Source organism: Petaurus breviceps, unplaced genomic scaffold (assembly GCF_028583685.1).
Source record: "Petaurus breviceps papuanus isolate PSGF00001 unplaced genomic scaffold, PetGlider_PUasm1.0 221, whole genome shotgun sequence".
NCBI classification, from domain to species: Eukaryota; Metazoa; Chordata; class Mammalia; order Diprotodontia; family Petauridae; genus Petaurus; species Petaurus breviceps.
Window position 1 is genome coordinate 12,089,440 of NW_027185877.1, and position 20,324 is coordinate 12,109,763.

The 20,324-nt window shown below is 36.4% G+C and overlaps 1 protein-coding gene across 3 annotated transcripts in view; it reads right to left on the reverse strand.

Annotated features, from left to right (window-relative positions):
• The window catches only part of FAR2 (fatty acyl-CoA reductase 2), a 189,564-nt gene that overhangs the window by 40,498 nt on the left and 128,742 nt on the right, over nucleotides 1–20,324 (reverse strand). For all 3 annotated transcript variants that reach the window (XM_069094892.1, XM_069094891.1, XM_069094890.1), the window contains one exon: nucleotides 16,953–17,132. In XM_069094892.1, the coding sequence (XP_068950993.1) occupies nucleotides 16,953–17,132 (180 nt within the window). The remainder of the gene's footprint in view (nucleotides 1–16,952; nucleotides 17,133–20,324) is intronic.

Sequence of the window (20,324 nt, forward strand, 5' to 3'; positions counted from 1 at the left end):
TCTATCTATCTATCTATCTATCTATCTATCTATCTATCTATCTATCTGTCTGTCTGTCTGTCTGTCTGTCTGTCTGTCTGTCTGTCTGTCTGTCTATATATCTATCTATCTTTATCTTGTGTGTATCTTGTTTGTACCTAGTTGTTTGCATGTACATTAGAATGTGAGTTCCATGAGAGCAGGAACTGTCTTTTGTTTTTGTATACTCACTACTTGGCACAGTGTCTGGCACACAGTAGACACTTAGTAAATGTTTATTGATCAATTCAGCTGATATAGTTACAGAAGACCCAGGATACAATCCCAGCATTAAGGTGGAGTTAAACTGAATGTACACACACACATATAAAAATATATATGCATATATAATTGTATATATAATTATACACCCACACCCTTTATGAATTATAAACACCTCTCTGAATCAAGAGGGCAACAATATGATTGGCTGAGAAAGCAGATTGGCTATATCTATGGTGTTTAAAATAGCTAAGCCTTGAGGAGTTCAAAATAGTCAAGGCTTGGAACATTGATGAAGTGATATTTGGTGGTGGTACTGGTGGGCTGGGGTGGGTGGCAAAAGGTATTACTTTTTCCTCCTCTCCCTACCCCACATTGGTCATGACATCTAACAGTAGAGTAGGAGACACCAACTATGTCCAGCTGTTCAAGAGTGGAAGAAAGTGTAGTCTAGGAAGCTACCTATGGAAGAGATTCCTATAAAAGGGGAGGAGGGAATTTCTTTTTCCTCTCCCTGGCCCTCCCTGACCATCAGCCATGTCACTTTGAATCAGAGCTACTTGACCAGCAGAGAGACACTAGATCCATCAGGGAGCAGAGACATACTCCAGACAGAAACTGATACAGAAAGTCACTGAAAGGAGGAAATAACTGTTAGGAGCTAGCTGTTAATATTTGGGTTGGTGGAGAGGAGTGGAGATCTTAGGAGTCTAGCTTTATAAACTATCATCCAGCAGAGACACTATATTCAAGAGGAAATGCAGAGAACCCCACTAACAAAGAAGTCCAGGTTCCATAAGTTGCTGTTGCCATATGCATATTCTCCATGTGTACTTCACCATCATTATCTTCTAAGTTTGAACCCTAATTTTCCCATGTATTTGAGGTGTTAGTTAGGCAGCACCATGGAACAGCCATAGAAAAATATAAGACCTGCATATATGTAAAGTGCTCCCGCATTAAGCTTAAGGCCATATTGGAGAGAAAAGACTCAAGACTCACACACACAAAACAGAACCATAGGATGCTAGAGTTGAAGTGAGATTGTCTAAATTTCAATTATGACTCTACTATTTACTTTCATGTCCCTTAACAAGTCACTAAAAACCATAGAATTATTGTATCTAACTCCCACTAGTCAGTTTACAGATTGGATTTTTAGAAGGGCTGCTTGGGTTCTAAAGGGTAACCCTGTGGGTGGCTACTCCTACAACTGTATCTCATGAGCTCCTACTGCTGTGTTTGTCATTCACAATTAGCCTGTAGATATAACTGGTCTTCAGCAAAGGCATTTACCCAAATGGCATAGCAAGAGCAGCTCTTACAAACCATCATCCCCATAAACTTGTGGTATAATAAAAGTGACAATTCTATCTAAATTAATTTACTTGCTCAGTGCCATACCAACATACTAAAAATTATTTTATAGAGCTAGAAAAAAATCACAACATTAATCTGGAAGAACAAAAAGTTAAGAATATCAAGGGAATTAATGAAAAAAATGTGAAGGAAGGTAGCCTAGCAGTACTAGATCTCAAATTTTATTATAACGCAGTAATCATCAAAATAATCTGGTACTGGCTAAAATATAGAAGGGTAGATCAGTGGAATAGATTAGGTACACAATGTGCAATAGGTAGCCATGGTAATGACCATCATGTTTCATAAACACAAAGACCCAAGCTTTGGGGACAAGAACTCACTATTTAACAAAACTTGTTGGGAAAACTAGAAAGCAGTTTGGCAGAAACTTGATGTAGACCAACATTTCACAACATATACCAAGATAAGGTCAAAATGGGTATATGATTTAAACATAAAAGGTGATGCCATAAGCAAATCAGGGAGGCATTGAATAGGTTACCTGTCAGATCTGTAGATAAGGGAAGAATTTATGACCAAATGAGAGATAGAGAGAATTATGGGATACAAAATGAATATTTTTGATTATATTAAATTAAAAAGATTTTGCACAAAATTTTTGCAGGATGAGAAGGAAAGCTGAAGACTGGGATGAAAATTTTAATTTTTCAAATGTATAGACAAATAAATCACATTTATAAGAATATGGTCAAAGGATGTGGACAAGTAGTTTTCAGATGAAGAAACCAAAGCTATCTATAGTCATATGAAAAAATGCTCTAAATCACTATTGATTAGAGAAATGCAAATTAAAGCAATTCTGAGGTGCCATTCACACCTATCAAATCAGCAGATATTACAGAAAAGGAAAATAACAAATGTTGGAAGGGATGTGGGAAAAGTGGAACACTAAGGCATTGTTGGTGGAGTACTGAACTGGAAGAGTAATTTGGAACTATGCTCAAAGGGCTATTAAACCCTTTGACCTAGTAATGGCACTACTAGATCTGTTTACCAAAGAGTTGAAAAACATGGAAAAGAACCTACATGTACACAAATACTTACAGCAACTCATTTTGTGGTGGCAAGAAATTGGAAATTGAAGGGATATCCATCAACTGGGGGAATGGTTGAACAAGTTGTAGTATATAATTGTGATGGAATATTATTGTGCTATAAGAAATTACATGCAGAAAGATTTGAGAAAAACATGGCAAACTTAATGAACTGATGCAAAGTGAAATGAGCAAAACCAGTAGAACATTGTACACAGTTATGCACTACACTGTGAATTACTTAGGTATTCTCATCAATACAAAAACTCCAAGACAATTCGAAAGGACTTGTGATGAAAAATGCTATCAATCCCCAGACAAAGAACTGATGGAGTCTGAATGCCGATCGAAGCATACTATTTTTTACTTTATTTTTTCATATTTTTTGGTATGTGTCTAATCTCTCAATATTACTAATATAGAATTATGTTTTACATGACTGCACATGTATAATCTATATCAAATTGTTTGTCATCTTACAAATGGGTATGGAGGGAGAGAAGTTGGAATTCAATTTTTTTTAAATGTCAAAAATGTTTTTTACATGTATTTGGAAAAAGTTTAAAAAAAATACAAAAAGCAATGAGCAGGGGGCAGAGTCAAGATGGCAGAGTAGAAACAGGACCTCCTCAAGGCTCTAGTTCCCACCCCCTCCAATTCATGTAAAAGGTGACTCTGAACGAACTTTGGAACTATAGAACCCACAAAATGACACAGAGAAGCTAACCTCCCACTGAAGACAGCCTGGCAGACTGGCAGGAATCGGCCACCGCAGCATTCTGGGAGCCGAGCCCAGCCCTGCCGGTTTCCAGAATTATCAATACATAAATATTTGCTAAGGACAAAGTGAGCGGTCAGTGCAGTGTGGACTTTCGGATCCAGTAGTTGGGAGTGAGGTTGGCCTTTGCCCCTGGTGCAAGAAGCTACTGAGGTGCTCTGGCGCAGCTGCCACCATGCCATATGGCAGCTTCAGCTCATGGCCTGCAGACTGTAGGGGGATCAAGCGACCAGTCTGAGGGGTAATCACTCTTGCTTTAACATGCTTGGATCCAGATTGCAGTCTAGGGTGGAGGTCCTGGGGCATGTGACCAGTTTGCCAGAGCTTGTGGAGGCTTCAGAGAGGGCATCCAACTAATACCTTCAGTAGCTGAGAAAACCCCAGCATTTGGACGAATCTCCCCTGTCTGGTGGCAGAGTCCTACTGTGGCAAAAAGCCCAAGTAATTGAGTGGCAACGTGAGCAGGCAAAGGAAGCAAATCAAGCAGAGCAATCCAACCTTACACTCCTATTTGGGGGACAAAAAGGATCAAAGCATGGAAGTGGAGGAAGACATTGAAGTCAGAACTCCTGCACCAAAAGCTTCCAAGAAATACAAGGTGGTTACAGGCGATAGAGGCGCTTAAAAAGGATTTTGAAAACCAGATAAGAGAAGTGGAGGAAAAATTGGGAAGAGAAATGAGAATGGGGCAAGAAAATTATGAAATGAGAGTCAACAACCTGACTGAAGAAAATAGCACCTTAAAAAATAGACTAACTCAAATGGCAAAAGAGGCTCAAAAAGGCAATGAGGAGAAGAATGCCTTAAAAAGCTAAATTTGCCAGATGGAAAAAGAATCTCAGAAGCTCACTGAGGAGAATCATTCCTTCAGAATTAGATTGGAGCAAATGGAAGCTAGTGACTTTATGAGAAATCAAGATACTATTAAACAGATTGAAACAAATGAAAATATAGAAGGCAAAGTGAAATATCTCATCGGGAAACCACTGACCTGGAAAATAGATGCAGGAGAGATAATTTAAAAATCATTGGACTACCTGAAAGCCATAATAATAAAAAAAAAAGAACCTAGAAATCATCCTTCAAGAAATTCTCAAGGAAAATTACCCTGATGTTATAGAAAATAACCAGAAGGCAAAATAGAGGTTGAAAGAATCCATGCTCTCCTCCTGAAAAAGATCCCAAAAAGAAAACTCCTAGGAATGTTATAGCCAGGTTACAGAATTCCCAGATCAAGGAGAGAATATTACAAGCAGCCAGGAAGAAACAATTTGAATATTGTGGAAACACAATCAGGATAACACAGGATCTGGCAGCTTCTACACTAAGGGATCGAAGGGCTTGGAATATGATATTCTGGAGGTCAAAGGAGCTGGGACTAAAACCAAGAATAACCTGCCCAGCAAAACTGAGTATCATGATTCAGGGGGAAAATATGGTCATTCAGTGGAATAGAAGACTTTCAAGCATTCTTGATGAAAAAAAAAACAGAGTTGAATAGAAAATTTGACATTCAAATACAAGAAGCAAGAGAAGCATGAGAAGGTAAACAGGGAAAAGAAATCATAAGGAACTTATCAAAGGTGAACTATTAACATTCCTACATGGAAAAACAATAATTGTAATTGTTTAATATTAATATTTGTTTGATATTTAATATTAATAATAAAAAAACAATAATTATGAAACTTTTCTCAGTATGAGAATAATTGAAGGAAATAGAAATGTATACACATACACACACATATACACATACATATATGTCTATATAGGAGGGTATATGGGCATATGAATACATATGTGAATGTTTGTATATATGTGTACAGGTATACATACATAGAGATTATGGGTAGGGATGATACTTCAAAAGTGAAATTAAAAGGTGAGAGAGGAATATAACCAGAGGAGATGGGGAGAGACATAATGGGGTAAACTACCTCATATAGAAGCAGTAAGGCAAAATGGTTAGAATGGAGGGGAAGAACAGAAAGGCAAAAGGGAATGGGTCAATCTTATTCTCATTGAATTTGGCTTAGGGAGGGAATGACATACACACTAAATAGGGTATCTCACCCTACAGGAGAGTAGGGGGGAAGGCGATGAGAGGGGGGATGATGGAAAGCAGGCTTGGGGGGGGGGAGGGAAGTTGGAAGCACCCATGTTTGAAAAGGGACAGTATCAAAGTAGAGAATAGAATAAGTGGGATGTGAGATAGGATGGAGGGAAATATAGTCAGTCTTTCACAATATATCTACTATGGAAATGTTTTGCATAGCTATACATGTACAACCTATATTGAATTGCTTATCTTCCCAGTAAAGGTGGGTGATAAGGGAGGAAGGGAATGAATCTGGAATTCAAAGTTTTAAAATCAGATTTTAAAAACATATATATATATATATATATATATATATGTATGTGTGTGTATGTTTAAACATTTGATTTATATACATACAATTATATGTATACACACAATCATCAATATTATTTTACATGTAACTGGGAAATAAGATATACAGGCACTGGGGCATAGAGATCCACCATGCCCTACTGGAAAGTCGGAGGGGGTATAGTAGAAGATATGGGAGAGAGCAGACTGGAGGAGGGGACATCCAGTGGGATCGCTATTTTGAGGTGGTGGGTAGGGGAAAAATGGGGTGAAAATTTGTAACTCAAAATCTTGTGGAAATGAATGATGTAAACTAAAAGTTAACAAAGCATTTGATTTTAAAAAAAATTTTAAAAAGCAATGAGCAGAACTCTTTGGGGCTCAAACATTAGAGAAGAAATTCCTCTAAACCTTCAGAATATGCCTAGCATTCTGAGATGGGGACATAGCAAGTCTGGGCCAGAGCATAAGACTCAGGTTTATTATGCCATAAAGGATTTTTAGTTATGTTTACTTCTAAATTCTCACTTTCTCCTTGGCTATTCAGTGTCTCTGTGCAAAAATGGTAATAATACCTGTCTTGTAACTTTGAAATATTGTGAGGCCAAGTTCAGATGTATACATTTATCTACTTCATTTATAAATTAAAGGGACTCTAAAAAGTATAATCAATTATCATACATTATCAACTTATATTATAATTTTTTTCATCAGTGTCTTAGATATGCTTTTGCATAGATGATCCACTTTAAAATTTTGCTATTGACACAAAACTGGAAGGAGTGTCTAAATACATATTGGAAAACAGAGACAGAATACAAAAAGACCCTAACAGGCTAGCACATATTTAATAAGATGAAACATAATAGAGACAAATGTAAAAAGTCTTACACAGTTCTAAAAAATCAGCTTCATGAGTACAAAACAAGTAAGGCACAAAAATTTGACATTTTTTGTAGACTGCAATCTCAATATGATATGGCAGCCAAAAAAGCTAATATAATCCTGGACTGCATTGGGAGAATAGTGTTTAAAGTGAGAGTGAGGTTAGTCTTGCTGTACTGTGCCTTCATCAGACCACACATTGAGTTCTAGGTGCTACGTAGTAGGAAGGATCAGTCCTCATATGATATGATCGGTTTTCCCTACTCCATATGCTTCAGTGGGTTAACCTGATTCAGAGAATTTTAGTTTCATGAAATCTTAGAATCAAGAATCCAATCATTTCCAAAATAACTCTCATCTCTCTCTTGGCTATTCACTGTCTCTTTGCAAAAACGGTAACAATGCCCGTCTTTTATCCTGGAAATATTGTGAGGCAAAGTGCAGAATTATACATTTGTCTTCCTCATTTGAAAATAAAGTGGAACCTAATAAGTACAATCTCAGAGGAGATGAAAATCATCAGGAAAACAAACTATGGATAGCCTAAAGCTTTGGACATTGAGTTGCTGCACAGATAGTATATAGATCAGAGGTGAATGTGAAAGATAATTATCCCTTCCACATTGTGACTTTCCCCATTACAATTTTGATACATTGAAGGCCTGATTTTTGCAGAAACCTCAGATGACATGTGAAGACCAGCAGAAAAAGTTTAGAAACTCAGAAATGCATTTTATATATATGTATGTATGTATGTATGTGTGTATGTGTGTGTGTGTGTGTATATGTATATAGTATTGTATAATATAAACCCAAGTTTTACAATAAGGTATCATAAGCACCCCATAAAAGAAAAAGAAAAAAATTCAGACTTTTTCTCTGGTACAAAGGGAGAGTCAAAAAATTTTATCTGGATATTCCAGATTGCAGTGGCATACCACACCCCTAACTACCCTGTGATGTTGACAGGATAACTGTATGTGTTCAGTAGTTCCACGAGTCTCCTACTCTTATAGAGTTGTCTGGGGGTCTTCAGGGATTAAGTGATATGCTCAGGGGCACATTTCCAGTATTACGTATGTATGTACCACATATATGTATATTTGCATGTGTGTACATATATAATATACATACACAATGTAAGATATGTACATATTCTGTTGTATACATATATGTATATTTGTTTGTTTATATGTTTATATCTATAGACAAAGAGAGAGCGCAGTCTCCCATCCACTGTAGGGTACATGACCTACAATTTTACTCCTTGAACATTCAGACTACTACTGCCACCTTCAAATGGCAGGATGCTCTTTACCGCAGCAAAATAACCTGTTTCATTTATGGATAACTTAAATAGGTAGAAAAGTATTCTTTGTACTGAGTTAAAACCTATCTCCTATAACTGTTTGTTTTAACACTATTTTAATAATCAAGCATCAAGTCTGGTAACAACTATCATGAAATAAAGCAGAGACACCACCCCTTACAGTCAAAGTTTTGTTTTTTCATTAGCAATATATGGCTGTGAGATCTGGATTGTAAGGAAAGCCGAGTGCCACAGAATCAACCACAGAATTGCTGTACTGGAAAAGACATTTGAGAATACCTTGGACAGAAAGGAGATTAAATCAGTCAATACTTAAAGAAATTAATTGAAGCTATTCACTAGAAGATCAGATACTGAAGCTGAAGTTTAAGTACTTTGGCAACAAAATGAGAAGATGGGACTTAATTGGAAAAGATCCTGATGTTGGGAAGGATTGAAGGCAAAAGGAAAAGGGGATGGCAGAATATGACAGGGATAGATAGTGTCATACAGACAACATATATGAACTTGGACAGACTTTGAGAGATACTGGAGGACAGAGAAGTGCTATAGTCTATGGCATTCAAAGTATGGGGTCACATGACTGAATGAACAACAAAAAGCAAAGCATAATCTTAGAATTGTATGTCAGAATTTAATTATCTTTGTATTGAAAGATAACAAATTCCTATACTAAAAATATAGGCTTATATTAAATACTCACATTGTATTGGAGAACTCAATCAATAAAATCTATAGTGAGACCAAAACATTATCATAGACTGGAATATTTGTTGCTCACAGTTGCCTAGACATAACACTATTACATAAGACCTTAAGAGTAACATCTTTAATAAATGTTGGCATACTAAATAATCAAGATTTCAAAAGATTTATAAAGATGGAGGGGAGATAACAATCCTATGAGAACAGGATGAGGTACATAGTAATCCTGTTGCCTTGTCACTGGAGGTGCACTAAGGCCATTTTCGGTCAGCCTACAGAGGATATTTATAGTCTAACATTTAGTCAAACATAACCACCCCCCCACCAGTTAGTTTATCTACCATTATAATAATTTATAGAATATAAAATATAAAAGATAATAGGACAGTAGCTTCTCCCAGGATGGTTTTACTCTGGCCTACATTTAAAAGATAAGATGAGAGAAAGAATAATAATATTGCTTTAATAATAATAACATGTTACTTGATAAAGGATAGTGAGCTTCTGCTACATATTTCTAGCCATCTGATCATGTCTTTCTCAGTATCCATCAGATGCTAATTTTTTTGCAACCTATAGTGATATATTTCATGGTTCCTACCACTTTATTGAATAATGTGCATTCGTCTTACAATAGTAAAACTCTTGCAGGAATAGGATGAGTTATTTATCACTCATCATCGTGCCTGCAGCTATTATCATACTGAGGATGCAGACAGTCACCTTATAGAAGATAAACTTGATTTTAATATTTTTATTCAGCTATGAAAATTAAATTATTTTTTATCCTTTGTAACAATTTATTAAACATAACATAGTGATAGCGGGATGGTGACTTGTTCCAGGAATGTTTCTCTCTGAAATCCATTGAATAAGATAATAATGGAATGACGATGGTGACAATGGTGAGGAGCACAGTTGACATACAGTCTGTACAAAGCACATCAATACATTATCTTTTTTTTTGTTTTTTGGAGGGCAATTGGGGTTAAGTGACTTGCCCAAGGTCACATGGCTAGGTTTGTGTGTGTGTGTGTGTGTGTGTGTGTGTGTGTGTGTGTGTGTGTGTGTTAAGTGTCTGAGGCCAGATCCAAACTCAGGTCCTCCTAACTCTGGGGCCAGCACTCACTGTGCCACCTAGCCTCCCCAATACATTATCTTATAAGTCGGAAACAGATAAACCCTTCTGTTGCAAAGCTTTGGTTGTAATAGCATGAATATGGATTAAGGAAAGATTACTATGTTTCTAACTTTAGTCCAACTTTTTTTTGTCTTTTATAATGCCTTTCCAATGCCTTATCATAGCATGGGAGTGAAACTGTATTCTCAGAGGTTATGCCAGTAAACACAAATCTAGCAAGACATTCTGTATTAGAAAGGCTTGGAAATAAAGGCCCAATGAATTGTCTATCTCTGGGTCTTTTGGCATCTATGAAAATTTTCTATTCTATTCTACATACTTTGCTAGGACCCATAATTAAGGTCAGGAAAAATGAAATCATATAGATATAAGGATAACTAATTCTTAACTGTTATCAATATGCTGTCTAAATTGAGTCACAGAAGGAAAAAGAAAATTAAGTGTTGTAATTGATATTTCTCCTTCTCTATGTAGCGAGACTGAATTAACCTAAACGAGGTCATCCCATGGAGTAGTTCATAGTTCTTATTTCTGGTCCTGCTTGACCACATGGATACAAGTGCTAAAGGACTTATATTTTGAGATGACAGAGTTGCTTTTAGAGCTAGAATAGCAGATGACTCAGAGAATGTATAAAAAGGAGTCACCATCAGAACTGTTGAGTTGCTTCCTGAGTAGGAGAAAGGTGACTTATCATCTTCACACCCTTAAGGCTGTGAGTACATGGCATTTAAAACATAGGGCCTAGGCTAATCTAACCTGGGTTTAGGCTGCTTTTTAATTTTTTTTTCTATTTTAAATTAAAAAATATTTTTATAAAAATTTATTTATTTTTATGTAAAAATTATTTATTTTTTCTATTTCCTGATCTTAGACAAACAAATATCCTAAGACAGATGTGTCCAGGCTGGAAGATGAATTTGTGAGTTTAAGAGATGCAAAAACCCCTTTGAATTGGAGCTAAATGGTAGCAAGGGAAGAGTTCCCAGCAATTACTTCAAAGCCCTTACAGAGGATAGCCACTGACATGAGGATTGACCCTAGCCTGGTCACTTAGCAAATATGTATTGGGAGTTGTTTGTTCAGTACAGATTCAAGGTGAAATGTAAAACGCTTAATTAATAGTCTTACAAACTGCTTTATGTTCTGATGGGCTTTAAGTATCAGCCTCCCTGCAAATTGTAATAGAAATTATCCTTTAAATCACTGAATCTAGTTTTAAGTTTCTGCTTTGTCAAATGTTTGGTTATGAGTCTTAGTGTAGCATTTCTTTTGAGTGCAAAAATAAATTACTTGTACCATGTCTGACATACAGCAAACTTTAAACATCTTTTAATACAACCCTAGCAGCAGATTTTGTGTCTGTCAGAAGACTGGTTACATGGTTGTTAATTTTTGGCTACAACACTCATGAAGACTATCTATTTAGTTGCAAAGGAGTTGTGATCTGCTCACATCAATGAAATGTATTCTTGAAGAAGTAGCATATTAAGTGACTATCCATATGAAGCCTTTATACTAAATAGACATAATTGGGCTGAACTTGTCAATTAGGATGTGTTGATCAATTTAAACATTAATCAAGTTTTTATACAGGATTCCAACTCACCAAATATGCTTAATTCAGAATTAGATAGATACACACCAACTGAAGATATCTAATGATAAAAATATTATAAACTAGAGCCAATTAGGTAGTGCAGAGGATTAAACATTTGACTTACAGTCAGGAAGACCTGAGTTAAAATCCAGATATGACTATGAACAAGTAACTTAACCTGTTTGCCTCAGTTTCTTCTTCTGTAAAATGAGAATAATAGTAAGGATAAAAGTTCAATAATATTTGTAAAGAATTTTGAAAATCTTTAAATGTAACATAAATGCTATCTACCATCATCATTGTTATCTCTAAGGTTTTTTCAACTTCTAAAAATCCTGTAATTCTATTACAGAAAAAATGTATAAATTAGGGCATGATTCTGTTCTGAGAAGGCTGTATGTCCACTATTGTTTGAAACAGAACACTGGTGGATCTACATAGGAATTGTGAATATGGCAAAAACTTTAACTCTTCTATGAAATCCTACTGATATAATGCTTAATCCTGGTATCTAGATGACCTTAAAATATCGAAGGTTATACTAAAAGAACACAAATTTATAAGGTCTTAGCAATCTGGAAAGATTTTATTCATTGGCCTAGGGATATATCTTTTTAAATGTCTTTTATCAGTCCATCTGAGTGCTCATTACTAGAAGTTTAGCCATGAAGTGATGAAAATTTTGGAACTAGATCAGTTTATGTCCTGATCCTCAAGAAGGGCAATGCCAAGGAATGTTCAAATTACTTAACAATTGTGCTCATTTCACCAGTAAGGTCATACTTAAGATTCTATAAGCTATGCTTCAGCAATATGTGAACTGAGAATTACCAGAAGAGCAGGCTGGTTCCCAAAGAGGCAGAGGAACTAGAGACCAAATTGCCAACACTGACTGGAGAAAGTAAGGGAATTCCAGAAAAAAATCTACTTCTACTTCATTGACTACAGTAAAGCCTTTGATTGTGTGGATCAAAACAAAATGTGGCAAGTCCTCAAAGAGATGTGAGTACCAGATCATCTTACTTGTCTCCTGAAGAACCTGTATGCAGGTCAGAAAGCAATAGTTATAACTGAGCATGCAACAACTCACAAGTTTAAGACTGGAAAAGAAACATGATGAGACTGTGTAGTGTCACCGTATTTATTTAACTTACATGCAGAGTACATGATGCTAAATGCCAGGCTGGATGAAATCAAAAGCTAGAATTAAGGTTGTTGGGAGAAATATTAACAATCTAAGATATGGAGATGGTACTACTCTGATGGCAGAAAGTAAAAAGAGATTAGGAAGCCTCTTGATGAGGGTGAAGGAGAAGAGTGTAAAAGTTGGCTTGAAGCTTAACATAAAACAACCTAAGATCTTGGTAACTGGTACCATCACTTCCTGGCACATGGAGAAAGGAGAAATTGGAGAAGTTTTGGATTTTATATTCTTGGGCTTAAAGATCACTGAAGACAGTGACTACATCCATGATATTAAAAGACACTTGCTCCTTAGGAGAGCTATGACAAATCTAGGCATCATACTAAAAAGCAGAGATGTCATCTTGCTTACAAAGGTCCCTATAGTCAAAGCTATGGTTTTTTCAGTAGCAATGTATGACTGTGAGAGTTGGACTATAAAGTAAACTGAGTACTATAGAATTGACACTTTTGAATTGTGGTGCTGGAGAAGATTTTTGAGAGTTCCTTGGATAGCAAGGAGATCAAGTAAGTCAATACTTAAAGAAATTAATTCAGGCTATTCACTGGAAGGTCAGATACTGAAGCTGAAATACTTTGGCCACATAATCAGAAGACAGGACTCATTGGAAAATACCTTGATATAAGATGAGATGGATAGATAGTGTCATGGAAATAATGACACCATGAACTTAGACAAATTTTGACAGATAGTGGAGGATAGAGGGTTCTGGTGTATGGTCCATGTGGTCACAGAGAATTGGACATGACTATTCAGTCTTAAGAGTCTGAACAAAAGACTGAACAAAAAACCAAATTCATGAAGAGGAATAGATTACATTCTCCTGTCATTCCATTCCTCTCTATGCTTTATTACTCCTGAACCTATTCTTACTTCCTATTGTACCCTACAATCTCTCCACCCCTCAGTATTTTGCCAGCCCAACATCTGTGCTCTTACTACTCTCTTCTACCTTCCTATCTTCAACTCCCTAGTGATCAGCTTTAATTCTTCACTATTCTTAACACTTGAATGCCTTGCTTCATTGTCCTGTTGCATTCCTGCTTGTACACATGAGGTCACACCTCAACCCTAGATTCTTTTTACCATCTACCCCTTCCACTCCTACTCATATGCTATTGAACATAGCCGAAAGAAGTAATGCAACTATGTTGATTGAATCCATTCCAAATTTATGTTATCTAATTTTAACTTAATGCAGTAGGACACCATTAACTAATTCTGTATTTCATTCTCACAATGGCTATACCAAACTTTTTTTTTTATGTCACTAATGCCACCTCTTATACCCACCCTTTGAGTTAAGGCCTTCACCTCATACTTAAGAAAAAAAATCTAGACTATTTGCCAAGAACTCCCTCTTCTGCCCTCTTCATTTCATAACTCCTCAATTTTATCCTCCACAATTTGTTTCTTTACTTTAAAACTCTTAAACTTCTTACCAAGGTCAACTCCTTTATATTCATCTTCAATCTCATCCTTTCTCAAATTATCCAGTAGATTGCCCCCACTATCATTTCCCTTCTCTCTAATTTCTGTTTGGTCTTTCCTTCCTCCTTACAAATACACTCAGTTCTCCTTTGTTCTTTAAAAAACCTTCACTAGATACTACCTTCCTCTTAAACTACCATCCTATAACTCTCATTCCATAGATCATGTCCGTTTCTCAGCCAAACTCCTCGAAAAAAAAATCTATGTTTAGTGGCTCCACTTATTTTCTTTTCATTCTGTTCTTAATTATATACAACTTGGCATTCAACTCCATCATTCAACTGAAATTGCACTCAGTTACCAAAGGTTACCAAAGATGTCTTATTTGCAAGATCTAACATGTTCTCAATTTTCATTTTCATTGAGACCTCCTTTGCATTTGACATTGTTTACTCTTGGACACCGGATACTCTTGAGTTTTTATGAAACTGCTTTCTCCTGGTTCTCCTATTTACCTGATTGTTCCTCACTCTTCTTTACTAACTCAGTCATGCCAGCTAACTGTGGGTAGACCTAAAGGTTCTATCCTGGGCTCCTCCTTTCTCTCTATAGACTCTTTCCCAGTGATCTCCTCACCTTCTATCAATTCAATTGCCATCTCTATATAGATGACTTAGAGATTTATTATATGCAGCTCTGATCACTGTCCTGAGCTCCACTCTTATATTAACAACAGCCCATTGAACATTTTGAACTAGAGGTCCCACAGGCATCTCAAACTTAATATATCCAGAACCAGACTTATTATCTTTACCAATCCCCTCAAATTTACTACTTTTCCAAACTTCCCTATTACTATCAACAGCACCATGCCTTCTTCTTCACCTCTCTTGGAATACCTGGTTTCCTTCAATACTTAGCTCAAGAACTACTTTTTGGGTGGCTAGGTGGAGTAGTGAGTAAAAGTGCTGGCCCCGGAATCAGGAGGACCAGAGTTCGGTTCCAGCCTCATACACTTAACACCCACACAAAAAAACTAGCTGTGTAACCTTGGGAAAGTTACTTAACCCCAATTGCCCTCAAAGAAAGGAAAAAAAAAGAACTACTTTTTATATACAGCCTTTTCTGATTCCTTCCAGCTGTTACCACTTTCCCTCCCCAAACTAACTTGTATTTATATGTAAATATATATACATATAAAAATATATTTATATATATGTTTTACATATATATTATATATATTAACATAATAAATAAAAATTATATCACTCTACTATATGTTCTTTTTTTCTCATATAATGTGAGCTCCTTGAGGGCAATAATTTTTTCCTTTTTGTACTTGTGTCCTGAGAAAAGTGCCTGTCACTTTTTTTTGGTATAGTTAAGAAGTAAGGTAATTCTGTGAAAATGAGTATTTCTAGATCTAGATCTAGTATTTCTAGATTTTTTGTTGACAGGAAGGGAACTGAGAGTTGGCAGGGCAAAGGGACTCTAGTGGGGAAGGAAGAAAGAAAGTAATCAATCAAGACTGACAGGAGTTTAGCTATTTTCTAATAGCACTCAGAGCAGGAAACTTACATGTCACATACATCAAATATCCAGCCATAACTTGGAAAATAAAACTGGTAAAACAAAAACAATCAATTTGTTGATAACAATCATTAAATATTTGAATTAATTTAATTAATTTGAATAATTAATTCAAGAATGTGTTAAGAGCTTTCCTTGCAATATGGACATAGGGACTCAGATAGCAACTTCTTCTTTTCCAGCCAAGTCATTTAACATCTTGACAAGCAGTGGATTCATAGGATGTTTTGCCTAACCTTAAAATATAGATGTGTGCTCCCAATTACGCAAATAATTCACATTTTTAAGTGTCCTCTAGGGTCATTAGATAACTTTGATTCTATAATGTCCTAGATATTTTTGAGTGAAAAGTGAAAGCTTTATCCTTATATCTGTACAAATGATTACATTTGTATTGATTGAACTGGATTATTTTGCCTGAATTCAGTTTGTAATTTTGGGAATAATAATAAATGAAACTGCAATTTAAAACAACTTCATGTTGAAATGGCCAATTAATCATGCTTTTGAATTCTTTCTACATTCTCTAGGAACATTTAAGAATAAAGTCACCTTATTATAGAAGCACAGATAGTAGAGAAAAGCAGGAAAGAGATCGGATGCGGAAACACTATATGTTTCTGAGAGCAAGCAAACATCTCTAGAAGAAAGTGATCCCTGGAGAGGATGAAAGAAAGAGAGAGCTACTTTTCCTGAATAGTTAGAGGGAAAGTAAAGATTACTGCACTTAAATAGGTCAGGGGCATGATGGCTTTCCCCCAATATACTAAAATTGAAAATCAGCTTTATAAAAAGAGGATAAAGGAAATCCCTTCCCTTTCTTAGGAGAAATTATTTTGGTTATAGTTAGTATTATTTTTCTTGTTATATTTCTCACTTATCACTTATTAAGCAATCTTATCTCATCTTTTTGGGGACATACTAAATTCATTAGAAAATGTAGAATTACTGCCTTTTCTGGCACTTTCAAAGTGCCTCATGTGATCTTTGGAAACTTAAGCCTTTCTTTTGAAATTTTGTTAATTCTTTTCCAGCTCTCTTTCCTTATACTCACATACCCCAAATTATTTTTCCCTCACTGAAACAGGAGAGGCCATAGGCTATGGCAAGGTAGATAGAACTAGCTAGCATCAATGAAGGGAATCTTACATAAATAACTATAGTGTTGGAGGGTGGTGGTAGGAGAGAATTTCTATAGAAAAAACAGATAGGGTGGGGAAAATCATATTGGATACAACTTACTCTACTGAATTAATCAGTTTCTTGGGTTCCACAGAACATGGGTAGATAACTTCATCAATGTATTTCAGGTTACAGTTTGAATAGGCAGTGGAGATATGAATGAAGACTTCAAGCTTTGACATCTGGCTGGCCATCAGCAGAAGCTGCTGGGTCGCAATGACGTTGAGTTGCAAAGCATGTCTAGAGGACATTAGGAAGAAAGAAAACCAAAGGGGTTCAGTTGGTATTTTTGTATTCCTGTAATGCTGGCTACTGCAGTAGTCAACTTACATAAAAGCTGAACCAAGTAAATACTAATATCAATTATATAAAGACTATATATAGGGGCTGAACCTTTGATCACTTTGGTATAAGGACTTCCAGATGAAGAAATTTCCTCTACAAATACAAATTGGTACCTTCTCTGCAATTTGAATTACAAACTTGCCTAGAGTACTGAGAGGTTGTGACTTGCAATCAAGGAATTGTTAGAGGGAGAACTTGAACCCAAGTCTTCCTGGGTTCCTTCAAAGGCAGATCTCTATTCATAATACCACACAGACTTTCATAATGTAGATCATACCTGAAAAATATTGTATTTAATATTTGCATGATGACAATATACTTAATAAACATGAGCCACTTCCTGAAACACCATTAAGTCTTAATGATAAGCATGAGAGGAAAGGGAAGAAAGATTTCCTACTACTTTTTAGATTTTTAAATTTTAAATATTATTTTTCCCAATTATATATCAAGAAAAATTTTGAGCATTTATTAAATTTTTTTTCAAATGCTTTATTAACTTCTGATTTACATAATTAATTTCTGCCAGATTTTGCTTCCATTTGCTCAATTCTGACTTTTAAGTTGTTGTTTTCTTCCGTTAGCTTTTGTACTTTCTTTTCCATTTGGCCAATTGTACAGATTACAGAGTTGTTTTCTTCAGCAGATTTTTGTATCTCCTTTTCCATTTGGCCAGTTCTACTTTTTTAAGCTGTTTTCAAAGCTGTTGTCTCTTCATAATTCTCTTGCATCACTCTCATTTCTTTTCCCAATTTTTCTTCTATCTCTTTTATATGATTTTGAAGTTCCTTTTTGAGTTCTTCCATGAGATCTTTCTGGGGTTGAGACCCCTTCAGATTTTTCTTTGGGGTTTTTCCCATAGATATTTTGTCATCATTGTTGTCCTCTCCTGAGTTTGTCTCTTTGTCTTCCCTGTCACCATAATAACTTCCTATGGTCAGATTTTTTTTTTTGCTTATCTTTTTTTGCCTTTTCCTTTTTTTTTTTTTTTTTAATTTGAGCTCCGGGAGCAGAGTCAAGATGGTGGAGCATAAACAGGACTTCCGTGGGCCTCCGGCTTCCACCTCCCCCAATTCATGTAAAAGGGGACTCTGAACAAACTTTGGAGCTATAGAACCCACAAAATGACACAGAGAAGCTAACCTCCCGCTGAGGACAGCCCAGCAGGCTGGAAGGAATTGGCCAGCACAGCACTCTGGGAACTAAGCCCAGCTCCGTACCCAGAGGTTTTAGCCCCAGGGCAGGCCTGACAAACCACCGGCTGGAGGGACTTCAGATCACCAGCAGCTGTGGCGGTTTCCAGAATTATCAACACATAGATGCTAAGAACAAAGTGAGACGTCAGTGTAGTGTGGACTTTGGGATCCAGTAATTGGGAGTGCTGTAGGCCTTTGCCCCCGGGGTGAGAAGGCACGTGGCTGCTTCAGCTCCTGGCCTGAAGAGTGTAGGGGGACCAAGCAACCAGTCTGATGGGTAATCAGGGTAATTGCTCTTGCTTTTACCTGATTGAATCTGGATTGCGGTCTAGGGGGGAGGTCCTGGGGTGTATGACCAGCTTGCCAAAGTGTGGGGAGGCTTCAGAGAGGGCACCAAACTAATACCTTCAACAACTCAGAAAGCCCCAGTGTTTGGGATGAAGCCCCCCTGTCTGGTAGCAGATTCCTACAGTAGTCAAGTGACTGAGTGGAAACATGAGCAGACAAAAGAAGCAAACCAAGCAGAGCAACTCAACTTTACACTCCTATTTTGAGAACAAAAAAAGGATCAAAGCGTGGAATAGGAGGAAGACAGTGAAGTTAGTACTCGTGCATCAAAAAAGCTTCTAAGAAAATACGAGCTGGTTACAGGCGATAGAGCAGCTTAAAAAGGATTTTGAAAACCAAATAAGAGAAGTGGAGGAAAAATTGGGAAGAGAAATGAGAACGATGCAAGAAAATTATGAAATGAGAGTCAACAACCTGACTGAAGAAAATAACACCTTAAAAAATAGACTAACTCAAATGGCAAAAGAGGCTCAAAAAGGCAATGGGGAGAAGAATGCCTTAAAAAGCTAAAATTGCCAGATGGAAGAAGAATATCAAAAGCTCACTGAGGAGAATCATTGCTTCAGAATTAGAATGGAGAAAATGGAAGCTAATGACTTTATGAGAAATCAAGATGCTGTTAAACAGATACAAACAAATGAAAGAATAGAAGGCAATGTGAAATATCTCATGGGAAAAACCACTGACCAGGAAAATAGATCCAGGAGAGATAATTTAAAAATTATTGGACTACCTGAAAGCCATGATCAAAGTAAGAACCTAGAAATCACCCTCCAGGAAGTTGTCAAAGAAAACTTCCCTGATGTTTTAGAGCCAGAAGGCAAAATAGAGTTTGAAAGAATCCACCGATCACCTCCTGAAAAAGATCCCAAAAAGAAAACTCCTAGAAATATTATAGCCAGGTTCCAGAATTCCCAGATCAAGGAGAGAATATTACAAGCAGCCAGGAAGAAACAATTTGAATATTGTGGAAACACAATCAGGATAACTCAGGATCTGGCAGCTTCTACACTGAGGGGTCGAAGGACTTTGAATATGATATTCCAGAGGGCAAAGGAGCTGGGATTAAAACCAAGAGTCACCTACCCAGCAAAACTGAGTTTCATGTTTCAGGGGAAAATATGGTCATTCAATGGAATAGAGGACTTTCAAGCATTCTTGCTGAAAAAACCAGAGTTGAACAGAAAATTTGACATTCAGATACAAGAAGCAAGAGAAGCATGAGAAGGTAAACAGGAAAAAGAAATCATAAGGAACTTATCAAAGTTGAACTATTTACATTCCTACATAGAAAAACGATAAGTGTAACTTATGAAACTTTTTCAGTATGAAAATATTTGAAGGGAATATATATATATATATATATATATATATAGGAGGGTATATGGGCATATGAATACATATCAAATGGGTATATATATGTTTACAGGTATACATAGAGGGCACAGGACCAATTTAACAGGAAGGGATGATACTTAAAAGGTGAAATTAAGAGTTGAGAGAGGAATATAATGAGAGGAGATGGGGAGAGACAGAATGGGGT